The 13,963-nt window shown below is 44.5% G+C and overlaps 6 protein-coding genes across 7 annotated transcripts; 4 read left to right on the forward strand and 2 right to left on the reverse strand.

The window, feature by feature from the left end:
• Positions 1–1,774, forward strand: TrAFT101_009456 (uncharacterized protein). Its single transcript, XM_066128655.1, has 3 exons — positions 1–253; positions 327–641; positions 725–1,774. The coding sequence occupies exons 1-3, from the start codon at positions 158–160 to the stop codon at positions 1,001–1,003; spliced, it is 690 nt and encodes a 229-aa protein (XP_065984775.1). The 5' UTR covers positions 1–157; the 3' UTR covers positions 1,004–1,774.
• Positions 1,775–3,616: 1,842 nt separating this feature from the next.
• On the forward strand, positions 3,617–4,524 carry TrAFT101_009457 (uncharacterized protein; the record flags this gene model as incomplete). The annotated part of the gene is made up of 2 exons (XM_024901558.1): positions 3,617–3,785; positions 3,845–4,524. The coding sequence occupies 2 exons, from the start codon at positions 3,617–3,619 to the stop codon at positions 4,522–4,524; spliced, it is 849 nt and encodes a 282-aa protein (XP_024754519.1).
• A 1,546-nt stretch (positions 4,525–6,070) lies between these two features.
• On the forward strand, positions 6,071–7,092 carry TrAFT101_009458 (uncharacterized protein; the record flags this gene model as incomplete). The annotated part of the gene is made up of 3 exons (XM_024901560.1): positions 6,071–6,254; positions 6,318–6,566; positions 6,647–7,092. 3 exons carry the CDS (start codon positions 6,071–6,073, stop codon positions 7,090–7,092), a joined length of 879 nt encoding a protein of 292 aa, XP_024754520.1.
• Positions 7,093–7,412: 320 nt separating this feature from the next.
• On the reverse strand, positions 7,413–9,072 carry TrAFT101_009459 (uncharacterized protein). Its single transcript, XM_066128656.1, has 2 exons — positions 8,840–9,072; positions 7,413–8,726 (listed from the first exon to the last, which is right to left on the reverse strand). The coding sequence occupies exons 1-2, from the start codon at positions 8,948–8,950 to the stop codon at positions 7,521–7,523; spliced, it is 1,317 nt and encodes a 438-aa protein (XP_065984776.1). The 5' UTR covers positions 8,951–9,072; the 3' UTR covers positions 7,413–7,520.
• A 1,648-nt stretch (positions 9,073–10,720) lies between these two features.
• TrAFT101_009460 (uncharacterized protein) lies at positions 10,721–11,527 on the reverse strand. 2 transcript variants are annotated; one of them, XM_024909181.2, is made up of 2 exons: positions 11,165–11,527; positions 10,721–11,054 (listed from the first exon to the last, which is right to left on the reverse strand). In XM_024909181.2, exons 1-2 carry the CDS (start codon positions 11,336–11,338, stop codon positions 10,941–10,943), a joined length of 288 nt encoding a protein of 95 aa, XP_024754522.1. In that variant the 5' UTR covers positions 11,339–11,527; the 3' UTR covers positions 10,721–10,940. The 2 variants fall into 2 exon arrangements, with proteins under 2 accessions (XP_024754522.1, XP_065984777.1); XM_066128657.1 differs by having other exon boundaries at positions 10,721–11,068.
• A 905-nt stretch (positions 11,528–12,432) lies between these two features.
• TrAFT101_009461 (uncharacterized protein) lies at positions 12,433–13,606 on the forward strand. The gene is made up of 3 exons (XM_024910436.2): positions 12,433–12,603; positions 12,666–13,300; positions 13,370–13,606. The coding sequence occupies exons 1-2, from the start codon at positions 12,586–12,588 to the stop codon at positions 13,083–13,085; spliced, it is 438 nt and encodes a 145-aa protein (XP_024754523.1). The 5' UTR covers positions 12,433–12,585; the 3' UTR covers positions 13,086–13,300; positions 13,370–13,606.
• The last annotated feature ends 357 nt before the right edge of the window (positions 13,607–13,963 follow it).

The following is a 13,963-nucleotide window of genomic DNA, read 5'->3' on the forward strand; positions in this document are numbered from 1 at the left end:
AGACGTTAGAGATTGAAATACCCAAACTTACTGGAGAGAGGTAATCTCTTGCAGCGTTGCTCGCTTTAACTACACGCCGAGTCCCGACAAACACGATTCCTACATTTACTACACTAGCTCGACCAGCTCGACTTTCTTTGTCATTTGTGAGTATTTCATGGACCATCAAATCTCGCCAGCAGGCCAAAAGTGCAAGTCAAAACGCAAGCCGTCGCGATTCGGCTGTCGAAACTGCAAACTGAGAAAATTAAAGGTAAGCTAATCCATGCCTATTCGTAACAGTTCGCTACTAGGAAGACTTTTTTTAGTGAATATTTATTTAATAGTGTGACGAGACAAGGCCATACTGCTCGAAATGTCGGACATATGGGGTCTATTGCAACTTCGGCTTCAACGTTCCCGATCTTCAACCCGTCCACCAGAAACAAACGAAGGAAGGAATAGTTGGCCTATTTAATATACCGCGGCCGCAATCCACTGTCAGCAACGCTATATGGGTCGGCGATGGACCAACCTATTTTACACTGGATCTAAAGGACCAAATGCTTTTCAACCGCTTCCGATATCGAGTTATTCACTCCATCGGTGGCTCTGGGGTGATACACATATGGGAGACTCACATGCTTCAAGTCTGTTTCACTGTGAGTGCAAGTCGAGAAGAAACCCCATCCCCTCTTGACATGCACCCCGCGCGAGTCTTGCCTCACTCACACATGCTCTCCAGTGTCCGTTCCTAATGCATGGAACATTGGCTGTGGCAGCTGTTCATGAGCGCTATTTTGAGATGACGCCAACACATCGTCGCTCATTACGAGAATCTTATCACGCATCTCAATTCACGACCTTATTCAGCAAGCGGCTAAGCCAACCAATTAGAGAGGAACACAAGGACCCCCTCTGGGCTGCTGCTGGCGCTGTTGCCATTCTGACGTTTTCTGCCCTTACTGCGTCTTCTCCCGATGAGGCATGGCCTCTTTGGGGCATCCGACTCCTCCGATCTTGACTGGCTCCGCCTGGGGGCTGGTAAGATGAAACTGTGGCATTTAGTAAACCCACTGCGGCCAGAGAGTGTGTACCGCGTGATTTCTGAATCATTTGCAAAACTGCATCAGCCAGTGCCAACACGAGGCATCAATGGCGTGTCAGTCGAATTGGTACAACTGTGCGGGCTTGACGAGTCATCGACGCGAGAGAACAACCCTTTCTTCACAGTTGCGCATGGTCTCTCTCAGCTTTTAGAGGCACCAAAGGGCAGGGTCTCGCTGGACAGTGCCATGAAGGTATGGAGCTTTATGAATAATAGGTTCGTGGTCCTCTTGGAAATGAAAAACCCGGTGGCGCTTCTATTGCTCTGCCTGTGGTACACTAGAGCCAGCGAAAGCAGATGGTGGATTAGGATTCGAGCCGAATATGAGCTTCCGGCTATTCGCACTTACTTAGAGAGATACCACGGGGACAACAGCGTCATTCAAGCGCTCCTTCCATCTATACAGTACGCGACAAACTCCTATAGGGCAATATCTTGTTCAGCGAGAGTAATCATTGAGACTTGAAGAGTATCAAGGAGCTATTACTGGACAATTTTTCACTAGTACTTAGATTATATGTGTCTCCCAATAAGAATTGGAGGAACTAAACGAAGAAGGAGTTCCGTTATTAGAAACATAATTACTAGGCACATCATCTCTTACAAGCCACCAATCAACACAGGATCGGGTCCGTAAACAACAAGTAGTTCGGTGCTAGATAATATAGTGGGATTCGATGATTTGCCAATGTATCCACGATCTGAACACTGGAGCCGCTAACAACAAAGACATCTACGGTAGGTAATCCTTCTTATACGCCAACATATGAGCTAGCAAATGGATCACTCTCAGGCTGCTATTACATGTATGACAACAATATTGATAAATTATCTTGTCAAGGTGTATCCATGCTGTACGGTGTTGATGTATCAACACGGGTGCGCTCGAATCCCAGTGAGTGGAAAGGGGTCCCCGGCGATGAAGTGGTGGAGTGCTATCTGGAAATTAGCGAGAGTTATTGCGGCCTCTTCTGGAATCCTTCACTTAAGCGAATAGTAGAAGGAAATCACTCTCGAGTACAAAAGTAGAGGTAGGACGAGGCCATTGCTGCTAAAACAACATGCTTGTTTGGATGTCTATCTTTTTTGGTTCAGCTTCGTTGTCAATGTTTCCACATCACAGAGGTGTTATATCTATTTAACTTCGCTCAAATTCTTATAGCGTGCGGATGTATGTCTATCTATGGCATTTGTAGAGCGGAACAACCGCGCACATGCAAATAACTGCTCAAGTAATTATCAGCTAGCTATAATTCATTGCTGAAAGTCATTTCGAATTTCTACATCGTGTAGAGACTAACTTTGTTATTCCCATCGCTCGTATGCCGACGAAGTGAACGTTCAGTTTGTATGACCCCCTCCTTCAAACAGGAGTCAAGTCCACACCCCTAGCCAGATTACCTAGGCTCCTGTCGCATACAAGTATTGCATAATGCTGGTAATCCAGGCTATGGCGCAATAGATCAGCGGCTTTTAAATAATACAATACTACATTATCCTAGGAGGCTTGAATTAAATGCATGGCTGAAATGGATTTTTTTTTACCTGAGATTAACGGACTAAGGTCTCTTCGGCTTTATTTGAGAATCCCTGGAAAAATGAATTGTCTTTACATTCAATTGGTCGAATGGTTCTATATTCCGAGGCTATGCGAGGACAAGGTATAGTACCTGGCTGAAATACCAACTATACGAGACTGCCTCGGATTGAAAGTGGATTGGTATAAAACCTAGGTAGGCGAAGTAAGATGATGTACGAGCTGCCCCGCAGCCCTAGATACGCCATGAGGGGCCGAAATTGCTGCGACACACATGTATTTCCTGCTGTATGTACTACTAATGAGCTAGTATCCAATCAAAAAAAAAAAAAAAAAAAAAAAAAAAAAAAAAAAAAAAAAAATAATAATAATAATAATAAATAAAAAATAAAAATAAAAACACATCAAAGACCATCCAAAAAATAAATAGGTAGTTACAGGAACGCAAGTTGTTTGACGTTGCTGGTATGCCTCTGCCATGTAGGGTCATACATAGTATATGTTGCTCCGTCAAGAGAATTGACGGAACCATGTACAAGATACCTTTTTTCGCATGATAAGGATGTGTGCTATGTAGAGCTAGTTCGTATTTGATATGCGTAATTGACAGGCAAACTCGTATTTTGTATGCGGACCATGAAAGCCCTCGGATTCTCGCTTTAGGAATCTAGATCTCGGGTATCTGGCTAGACTTGGCGAGCTGGACGCTACGGTTAAAGGTTCAGCCTCAGCTGGCAAATTTTAGCGAGGCTGCGCCTTGGAATTCGTCTTTCTGTAGGCAGTTATAAATATCATATTGCACCACAGTTTCTCTTTTTAAACAACTATTTGTTATTGTTGATCTTATTTGACTATAGTTTTACAGTAAAGCTATAAATAAAGTGCGCACAACAAATGCATGCATGGCCTAGCTTTTCAATTATTTACTCCTACTTTATTATCTCTATTCAGATTTTTGAGAAACCTTTATTTAAGAATCCTTTAAAGTTAAAATGCCGACTCTTGAAACACATAATGGCTATCCATTGTGGCATTACATACCCAACCGACCAGCAGCCATTGTCTTTACTATCCTCTTTGTAATAACCACGACTCACCAAACCTATTTGATGTTCAGACATCGTTTGTGGTTCTGTATCCCTTTTATCATAGGCGGCGTTTGTGAGTCAGCCTTCATATTACACCCCAAATACTACAAGTTCTTACACAGGCCTCTGCAGTCGAAATCATCGGTTATATCGGACGCATCATAGCATATGATGCAACGGGAGAGCTCATTCCCTACATTTTACAATCTATCTTCCTACTTCTCGCGCCTATCCTCTTCGCTGCGTCCCTATATATGACTCTCAGCCGCGTTATTATTACTGTTTCTGGCTCACAATACTCCCTGATGTCACCCCGGTGGCTCACACGCATCTTCGTCACAGCTGATGTTCTCAGTTTCATGATTCAAGGCGGTGGTGCGGGTATACTAGTGGAAGGAGGCTCCGATAGCAAGGCACAGACCGGCCAGAATATCATTGTTGGCGGTCTTGTCTTCCAGCTTGTGGCGTTTGCTGTCTTTTGCTTGAATACCTTGCTGTTTCACCTCCGTTATCGCAAGCACGGCAACGGCGAGAGTGTCTACCATATCCCCTGGCAGGGTATTCTGGTAATGCTCTACTCCACTTCCGGTTTAATCATGATGCGAAACACTTTTCGTGCCATCCAGTACTCTATGGGTCAGGATGGCTATCTGCTCACTCACGAGTGGACTGTATATGTTATGGATGGCATGCTCATGTTTTTAACTATGCTCAGCTTTACCTGGAAGTATCCTAGCCAATTGGGCAAATCTCAACCCGCCGATTTCGAGATGACACCAACTCGAGAGGAGATACGTTTTGCAAAGACTTAGATACTTGCCTGAGATATCTTTTTCTTGTGGTTAAAAGCATTTCTTGGGTATTCTATAAAGCTACCGTTCAGAACAGCACAATAGGTTACAGATTACGGACTATTCACAATTGGTAGACGATGTTAGAAATATGAATAATTAAGTAATCTCTTTTGGACTTTGTAGGGATAGAAACCATGTAGAAACCTGCTGTAATAACCTGTGACAGCTAGGCCTCTATATAGGGCCTCAAACGGTAACGCTATATTAATCGCATGGCTTTATTAACACTCTGGATCACCGAGTAGTTAAAACAGTAGTTTAAGGTCGTTGAAAGTTCAGTTTATTTGTTATACATGAGAGCGAGGCATATTCGATCGAGGCATATTTGACTGAGAAGTTATGCCTTGGGGAAGTTGGCGAGTTCGTTAGAAATAACATATGAGAGATACATTGTTCCTACGCAGCTCAACATTGATGGACATACAATCCATTTCCACAAAGAATGATCGAAACCAATAGCATTAAATCTGTCATCTTTTGTATTTCTCATCTTTTGTATTTCTCATCTTTTCCTCTGATGCTCGGGTATCTTGCCACGTTTAATACATCTACCTCGATTAACACCAAGGATATTTTTGCGCAATTGCTGAGACTCGTTTTTACCTTCTCTTTTTGAAACACCATTTCCTCCTGGTGATATAGATGAATCAAGTGATTAGGAGTGCACTTTATTTGCTGATAATATTGGTATATCTGCTACCCAGTCTTTAAGCTGCCTTTAATAGATTGCCTCGCAGCAACATTATGCTGCGCAGGGAGTGTATGTGTTTGCCTATATAATATCTCTACTTATCGCCTCTCTTAATGTCTAGATTAAAAGGAATCGGATTATTTAATACGACTACCCTGCCTATTTGCAATATAAAGTTGCAACCAAGTGAATGAATGCGAACACAATATAGGTCAATAACTTGAGTTGTTTTGACATTAGCATTACCACACTTATAACTGTTGAGCATTCTTGTCACCAGCGAAAATCGAGGGGCTGACTAAATACGAGACTCATCTAAGCAATCCGAGCTCGTATCCCGCCCTTATGAATCCGATGCTGCGCCACTATCAACCCGAGCTCAGACAGACCTGGAACCATACGCATGACGTGGGCCTCCTCGTAATACCATATCTGGGACATATTGGCTCGGATCTCGCATATGGGACCTGGTAAAACGATCCTCTTTGCATGTTACTATGCTATGCGCTTATAGCCAGTAATCAATCGCAGAGAAAGGGGTTGGGATGTTGGGGCACAGCTCCGAACAGTCCAATATTTCTTTAAAAAGACTACTAGGTTGCAAGAAATTCACAAGAGATTATAAGTCAATGGAAAAATATCTCACTCTTTTATGTTTGTCTTTTTGTCAAGCTAGATTCCCATCATATCTATATTCACTCATTAGGTTTTATTTCTCCGTTGTATTTCCCGGCAAGGAAGACGATTGCAATTTGAGCCCTTGTTAAATCGCGTTACTTATATCCTCGAAAGGGTTACTGACGAACGAATCTCATGTCATCATCAGCATCGAGTGACTCCAGCTCTGCTGGAGGTTTTTCTTTGTATCACTACTATCCCAACAAGGGAGCTGCAAGCGCCTTTGTCGCCCTTTTCATTATATCTGCTCTCGCACACCTATACAAGCTATCTCGGTACAGAGTGTGGTACTTCCTCCCCTTTATCACTGGATTAATATGTTTGTCTTCCTTTAGGATTCCCAGGAGCCCTATATTCTCGGCACGGCTGACTGTGTTTGTAGTTGAAGCTGTCGGCTACTTGGGAAGGAATATATCTGCAGGAGAGTCACCGAATTGGAGAACGGGCCCGTATGTCCTTCAAAGTCTAACGTTGCTTCTTGGACCGACACTGCTTGCAGCGTCCATCTATATGACGCTGGGCCGCCTAATTCGTCTCCTGCATGCTGACATGTACTCACTCATCCGGACGACGTGGCTGACAAAGGTCTTCCTTTTTGGTGATGTATCCTCTTTCTTCATTCAATCTGCAGGTATGTGACCGCATCAAAAGCAGCGGAGTGCTGCCGCCCATTAGGGAAAACATAGAGGACTGAACATGATGCACGTGCAGGAGGCGGCATGCTCGCCAACGCCAAAACGAAGTCTTCCATAGACTTGGGCGAGAATATCATCACAGGTGGTCTCATATTCCAAGTCATCTTCTTCGGCTTTTTCATGGTCGTTGCCTGCGTCTTCCACTGGCGTATCATTCGCGCCCCCACCCCGACTTCACTCACTATTGCTGTTCCATGGCAGCGTTTCCTCTTCGTTTTGTATGCTGCCAGCATCCTCATCATGGTACGATCTGTGTTTCGTGTCGCCGAGTTTTCTGGCGGATTTTCTGGTCCTCTGCAGTCGAGCGAGACTTACATATATATTTTTGATGCCACGCTCATGTTCATTACGTCTGGCCTTTTCATTATCTGCCATCCAGGACGCATCATGGTGTCAGAGAGTAAAGGAAGCATCCCCTTGTCAGATAGTGTTAGCTATAGTTACACAGAGACCTATCCGTGACCTTTGGAGTGAAGTCAAGAGGAAAGGGAGGGCAAAAGCGGGATGGATGGCCGGTCGAATATTTTTTGAGGTTTTGTTTTGGTGCTATGATTCGAATAGAGCATTGTATCCGCGTGCGATATCTATATCTCACTGCTATAGAGAAATATAAGCTTTAAAGCTGGAATCTACGGTAATTTTTGGGTTGAGAATCTAGCCAAAGCTCCGACAAATCACTGCTACTAACGCTTTTCAAGCATGTTCGAAATATAGATTACTACTCGATCATGGGCCTGTCAAGAATGCATGATTTAGAAAAGAGCAGATATATGGTTGTAAAGGAAAATATGAATATATATATGCATTATATCTTTACCTACAAAAGTGTCGTGCTATAGACATATGTAGGGTAAGAGTAGATAAAGATATTGGAAGTAGGAGATGATGGATCAAACTCTTGGCCTCCACCCTATCTCCTCTATTGGCCAGCGGATCCACAACCTGTGCTCCTCGTCCAAAAGATCCCAGATCTCCTGCAAAAGATGCGTCGACCACCCGTACATCCACCAACAGCCGCTAAGAAACTTGATCAAAACGCAGAAATGAGCAAATATGACCAGTGCCAACGAGTCTCGCCGCACCAGGAGCTCGATGAAGCCATGATCCATTCTGTACAGCCAGGCATAGATAGTCGATGTCAAAACCACGGGTGCCACGGGTAGAGCTCCCCCACCTATCACGTCGTGTGGCGACATTGGGTTGCCGCTCTGCCCTGGTGACGAGTTACTCGAGGCGCCAAGGACAGAACAAAAGCACGTCTCAAGATTTTCAATACTTTCCTGGTAGATGGTGGCGGCCAGGGTGTCTGAGGTGGCTTGTATGACAGTCCGCCGCAGGTACATTAGCTGTGTGTGTTCGACGCTCGAAAGCCACGCTGCTGACGTACGGTAATTTCCGCTTCCATACTCCATACGACTGTGGCCGAGCCGGAACATGGGGCTGAACGGCCCCTGCCGTAGTTCCGTCCGCCAAGTTTCGGATATGCTTCGCACCCCTTGCATGAGAAAAACCCACTCAGCCACGCCGGAGTTACTAACGAGGAAGAAGTCGCCGGGCTGGCGGGGGCAAGCCCATGCGTAGATGAAGGTCAAAGTTGCGGTGATGTAGATGGCGGAGCAGTTCTCGGCCGTGACATGCGAGAGTACAGAAGAGATCTCGCGGAGCGCAGCGCCGTGCTCGGACCGAGCAATGTTCAGGTAGAACTCCCTCTTCTCGCTCGCGAAGAGCGACATATGCAACGCCGAGAGGGCGAAAATGCTGCGCATCACGAAATCATGGCTGAATCCAACCTTGGGAACGTTGATGCGCCAGAGGTTCTTGAGCACCGGGTCTCCGGAGAGAGTCTGGCTGGTCAGCGTAGTGAAGTTGTGTAAAAGCTCCAGGTGGATTGCTTCGAGAACAGGAATCTGGCAGGAGGTCCCTCCGGCGAGGTCGTCTGGGATCACAACGCTATTAGCGGCCGGTTCCTGGGTCTGGTTCAGCGGCGACCCTGGCGCAGCGTTGGTGCTCTGAGGGAAAGTTGCTGTCGGCCTCGGAAAGTCACACTCGACACCATGCCTTGCACAGTTGGCGCAACAGGGCTTTCTCTCATCACACTGATTGTTTCGGTGTCTAGATTTAGCGAGATTCTTATTTGGAATATTGATTCTTTGATTGAATGGATTGAAAGAGATGCACGGTGAAAGTCTCATCTACGGTAGGATCTTACTTTAATTTTTCTCCTCTTGCAGATCCCGCATCCCGCCCGACTTTTCTGGTGCCGTCTACGGGTACGAGGTTCCTGTAGATCTGGAGCGGTGAGGGATTCGTCATGGACCATGTCGGTATTCAACAACTCGTCTGACGATTAGGCAGGTCAGTGTCAAAGAGGAGTGAACTCTAGGCATGAGAGATCAGCCAATCGGCTCTTAACTTGAGAAACGAGAAACGGAGAAGTTTTGTGTAGAAAAGATCAAATGTATACGAGAGAGCTCGGTTACGCTAAGCTAATAAATATAAAATATCCCACTAGCTACATACCCTTTGGTAGCCGCTATGCTGATTCTAGCAAATAGTGGAAACGCCTTTAGTAAACTTCGTATTTTTGCGAGGCAATCAGGGCGTGGTACCCGCCAGCATTACAGATTCGAGGAAGACAGAGTAGCTCCTGTAGTTTAGTGCTCTGGTATTCTCAGATGACGAATCTGATGACGCATCATAAATCTAATATTGCATCGCCATTAAGAATAGTTTCAAGCAACGGCCAGATAGGTAAAGCCTTATAGTTTTGTATTACCGCCGTCGATCTTTGTTCCATTAATATCATAAATGGACGGATGTTTATTCGGGTGCATAAGTTGGTATATATGACATCTTCATGGAAGATCTCAAAACTCTTATCTTGCATCCCGGCTCAATTAGCAGACCTTAGGTGGCCATCCATTACGCAGTTGTGAAAGGGGCATCATCATATCTTAGTACTCAGTTAACAACCACAGTGGTGGTGGGAAATTTTGGATGTGCAATTAAGGTACGGGATGCATGTGTAAATACACTGCAGTACATCTGCTGTCCCTCCATTGTGCAAATATGTCGCCAGCACACTAGTCTTGGCTATTCGTGGATGTTCTCGAAAGAAGGATCAAGAGTTTGATTGAGAGACCTTTTTTATGCAATTACAAGTTATAAATTCTCTGGAATTGCTCCAGCAGTCGGTGCCAAGGTTGGTGGGGGGAGCTGGAGTTCGCTGGGCTTATTCAGCCAGGGGAGCTTCCAGTAGCGGTAGCTCGTTGGTGTGTTGTCACGCCACCCTGTTATTGCGTAGTAGGTGAGCGAAGGTTGGCTTAGCTGGGCGCGCAGGCAGCTCGGTGTCCTCCTTTGCAAGGGCGTCAGCTGCTTCGTTCCCTCAAAGTCCTTGTGTCCGGGGACCCATTACATTAAGGTTTGGCAGCCCTTTTCGCTAGGTCTCTGAACGCCAGGAACTTGTCCTGTGGCCGGTCTGGGGGGGCTCTGAGAAAGCCAGACACTACAGCCTGGTTGTCTAGGAAGTAATGTGCGGCAGTGGGCGTAGGCTGTGTTTTGAGGAACCTTACTGTGAGTTCGCCGCCTCGAGTGCGCTAGTGATTTTAGCGTTGAATACCTCTGTCTTACAGCATTTTACAGGCCTCGAGTGTCTCTGTAAAACAACTTAAATTTTTCGCTGTATACTTTCCTATGGCCTAGTCGCCTTTCGGCATCCCGATAATTTGTAAGAATAATAACCTATCACTTATTCTTACTGGAGCTGTATATATAGCTTTTAAGGATGCTACAGACCTCATCGTGCGCGTTTGACTTTGTTACGTTCGAGACGATGGGCGCGCTCATGGTGCGTGCGTTAGATGTAGCACAAGGCTTAGCATGTAGCGCGGAAAGCTTAACACATGCAAGTAAGGTGCCCAGGCTAGTCAGGGGTTGGAGAGGAGTCCAAGCAGGTCAGCGCGGCAATGTGTTAATAAGATCCTCTCTGGAGCGAGCAAGCCCCAATATAGTAATGCACAATATGCCTTAAGCTTATATTACCTGGCTGGGGTATCTAGGTCGGCTATTTTCATTGATGTAACTCACAAAAGCCAAGGTAACATCCGAAGAATGCACGAACAGCAGTTTCCAGCTCTGGCAAAATTATTTTATAGATTCAAGTTTATCCCGCATATTTTACTATACCTATGTCTATGCTTCTCCTCCTCTATAGTAATAAATCCTTCGGCTATACGCTAATAGCATCGCGTGTATAAATCGCCACACGGTGTAAAGTAAAGATTGCATTCAAGACATCTATATCGGATACACTAAGAGTCTGTGTAGCAGGAATAATCCCTGCAAGACCGCGCGAAAATATCTCCCTCCCTCTCTCTTGTGCTGATATAAGGAGCTTCCTCCCTAACGCAGATCCTCTGCGGGACCTGAGAAGACGGATCTTTGGTGTTAGTCTTCGGAGAAGCGATGGAAGGTATTATATGAGTTTTTTTTTTTTTTTTAAAAAAAAAAAAAAAGGCTCAAGCAGAGCACGTACTACATCGTCGACATCAGCCTCATTGACATGAGCCTCGTTAATGTAAGCCTCATTAGTCTGAGTTCCGTTAACCTGCCCCTGGGTGAGCTGCCCCTCAGCAGTCTCTACTGGGGCGGACTGCACCGTCGAAAACGCGGCAGTGATAGCGAGGATCCCAAAGAGGTTGGCTTGCATGTTGGGCGATACAATATCTTTAGCAGGATAACGAAGAAAGTGTGGGCATTAAGGATTGGTTTAAAGGCTCTGCTCATCTTGTCGTTCTGCAGGTGGGAGAATGTTGCTCTATTTATATTGATCAATTCGTAGTCCCGTTCTGACCTTGCCATCTGTTCTGATTTTAATACCTTGCTGTCTTTCTAGGCCTTCCACTGTTGTGTCGGGACTTTTGTTCCAAGACAAAGTGCTTTGAGGGATTAATTCTCACTGGGTCCCAAGGGAAACGGGCCCTAGATTGCGAGGAGATTACAGCCTGCTATGGCCTCATGAAGGCACCAGGAACGATATATCGACCTCATTATCGGTATTCTTCAACAATAAACAGCCATAATCCGGCTTCAATTGGGGTTGTCAGCAGCCAAAAGATGCTGTGCTGTTACAAAGGCCCTGATATCGCCTGCGCACCCACCTCCGTGGGAGAGTTGGCATATTCCTAATTCCGTTACAACCAGTATTATTCACTTTATGGGAGACGATAAGGTAACTGCATGTTGGTCAGAGTGGCTACATCTCGCACAAAATAGTGCAACAATCCCTGTCAAAGTAACTACATGTTGGTTAGAGTGGTGGCTGTGATTCATGGTTGTCTTTGACAGTTACTTTGGTGGGATAATGTTATGATCCTGCCCCTGGGGTCAACTAGAAAACAGGGCTTCAGGGTTACTGTTCTGCGAAGAAGGTAAAGCTCAAGCAATATTACAACTGTTGAATGTCGTTCTCTCTCTGGGGTTACCGTATCTCTTAGAAGAGATACCACTCTTGTTAATGGAGTGACCAGTTTAAGTGATGGGTGAGAATAATACTTAGATTGATCGCTGAAGTATGAAGTTAAAGACTGTCTGGTCAAGGGAACTATCTGAATCAAATACTCCTTCATCCTTCATCAAGTGCTGTCATCTTTATGAGTTGTACTGCACAGCTCTCCTTGGTCTTGGCACAGCTCTCTTCTTGTTGAGTCATCCTGGTGTCTTATGTAATCCAAATGGGTGCGCATGCCTGGCCCCAAGCAATCGACCTTGCTTGTTGGTCGTCACACCCCACTTCTCACGCCTTATATCTTATATGTCTTCATCCTGCTGCGTTGCCTTTTCCTGGGCATATATATTAGGAGAGGATATACCATGCGCTGCATTTGAAAAGCGTGATTCTTCCTTAAAATCTCCACGAGTCCGCGCTGTTATTACTTGCATCAACTCGCTGGCGATATGGCTGACAAACTGCCAGCAAGTACTCCTCGAACTCTCTCATTTGTTAGTATGCTAACTATTCAATCATCCAAATGTAGGGCCCGATCATACCCCAAGCCGTCGCAGACCGACAGCCTGTGGGCGACAACATGTCTCTGCGCGACATAAAAAGATCGATGAAGAAGGATCCAGACGGACATGGCATAAGTTCATTGGGCTACGATGGTGTGCTTCGCACTTTTGACAACGAACGGAATATTCTTGATGCAGTTGGCCTCAATCCAACGCAGATCAGAGAATATTACGATGGTCTACCGATGCCCGAGAGATTGCTCACCGCCGACGGCCGCAACATATCCCGTTGGGATATGTTCCACCCCGATGCGGAGAATATTCCCAGGAAGTTTACAGAAGAGGATAGAGCCAAAACTCGGGCATATAACGAGGAGTTGGAAAGGCGCGGAGTTACTTGCTGTGTTCCGCGCAAGTCAGCAGACGACGGTGAACCTGAGTACTAAATATTTCCTTTTGCTTTTCATCGTTGAGGAATGCTCATTGTTCTATCCCTCGTCGCGCTCTTTTCTATGCATTTGCCTTGTGATTCTGCGCGTCATGAATGATTCTTTTAGTTTTTGAAGCCATTGGCAACAACGTCATGGTAATGAAGCCACCTCGAGTCCTCGCTTGTGTGTTGCCGATTTTTATTCTGCGCCAACCACACTGCGCTTGCGCTGCAAGTTAATCCTCGCTGTCACTTGTTATGCAGAGTTTTGCTTGCTAATGCGGCAATTTAATCTCTTAGGAAGGAAAGCTCTTGCGTTGAGTACCATGCCTCGGTCTCGAAACCGAGCGACTGTGGACCTATTTCGTTATTGTATATATGGTCCCCGTCGGTAGTGTTAACGCCCTTCTTTGCAAAAGGCATAGTAATACACATTGCGCCAGATCGGCTTAATGCAAAAGTCCTAGGTACTACTAATAAAGTAATAAAAACACCTGCTTCAAGAATCTATAGTAAAAGTAAAGTAAATAAGTTAGGGCTTTTTATTTTCAATTTTTTATATTAATTTATATATAAATCTTCAAGTATAAATTAAAATATAAGTTAAGTTAAAACTATTTATTAAATAAATACTTTTATAAAGTAATTACTAACTTTTTTTTAATACTAACAATAAAAAATATTTTAATTATAATCTTTTATTTAAAATTAATTTAATTTTAAATTTAATTTTATTTTTTTAAAAGTAATAATTAATTTTATTAAAAATACTATTAGTTATATATTAAAAATTTTTAAAGATAGTATATTATAAAAAAAAACTATACTATAATAAAATACTTTTGTTTGTTTATTTATTAGTTATTTAACTAGAATAATATATTAATTATTAAT

The sequence above is a fragment of the Trichoderma asperellum genome, chromosome 5 (genome assembly GCF_020647865.1).
Source record: "Trichoderma asperellum chromosome 5, complete sequence".
Taxonomy (NCBI): Eukaryota; Fungi; Ascomycota; class Sordariomycetes; order Hypocreales; family Hypocreaceae; genus Trichoderma; species Trichoderma asperellum.

Excerpts from the sequence above, each read along its gene's own strand:
- TrAFT101_009456 (XM_066128655.1), top strand. The coding sequence starts at position 158 with ATGGACCATCAAATCTCGCCAGCAGGCCAAAAGTGCAAGTCAAAACGC. Across the intron at positions 254-326 it reads GCAAACTGAGAAAATTAAAG|TGTGACGAGACAAGGCCATA; the intron begins GTAAGCTAATCC and ends TTTATTTAATAG. Across the intron at positions 642-724 it reads TGCTTCAAGTCTGTTTCACT|TGTCCGTTCCTAATGCATGG; the intron begins GTGAGTGCAAGT and ends CATGCTCTCCAG.
- TrAFT101_009460 (XM_066128657.1), bottom strand. The coding sequence starts at position 11,338 with ATGCAAGCCAACCTCTTTGGGATCCTCGCTATCACTGCCGCGTTTTCG. Across the intron at positions 11,069-11,164 it reads AGGCTGATGTCGACGATGTA|ATCCGTCTTCTCAGGTCCCG; the intron begins GTACGTGCTCTG and ends CTAACACCAAAG.
- TrAFT101_009459 (XM_066128656.1), bottom strand. The coding sequence starts at position 8,950 with ATGGTCCATGACGAATCCCTCACCGCTCCAGATCTACAGGAACCTCGT. Across the intron at positions 8,727-8,839 it reads GCAAGAGGAGAAAAATTAAA|TGTGATGAGAGAAAGCCCTG; the intron begins GTAAGATCCTAC and ends CGAAACAATCAG.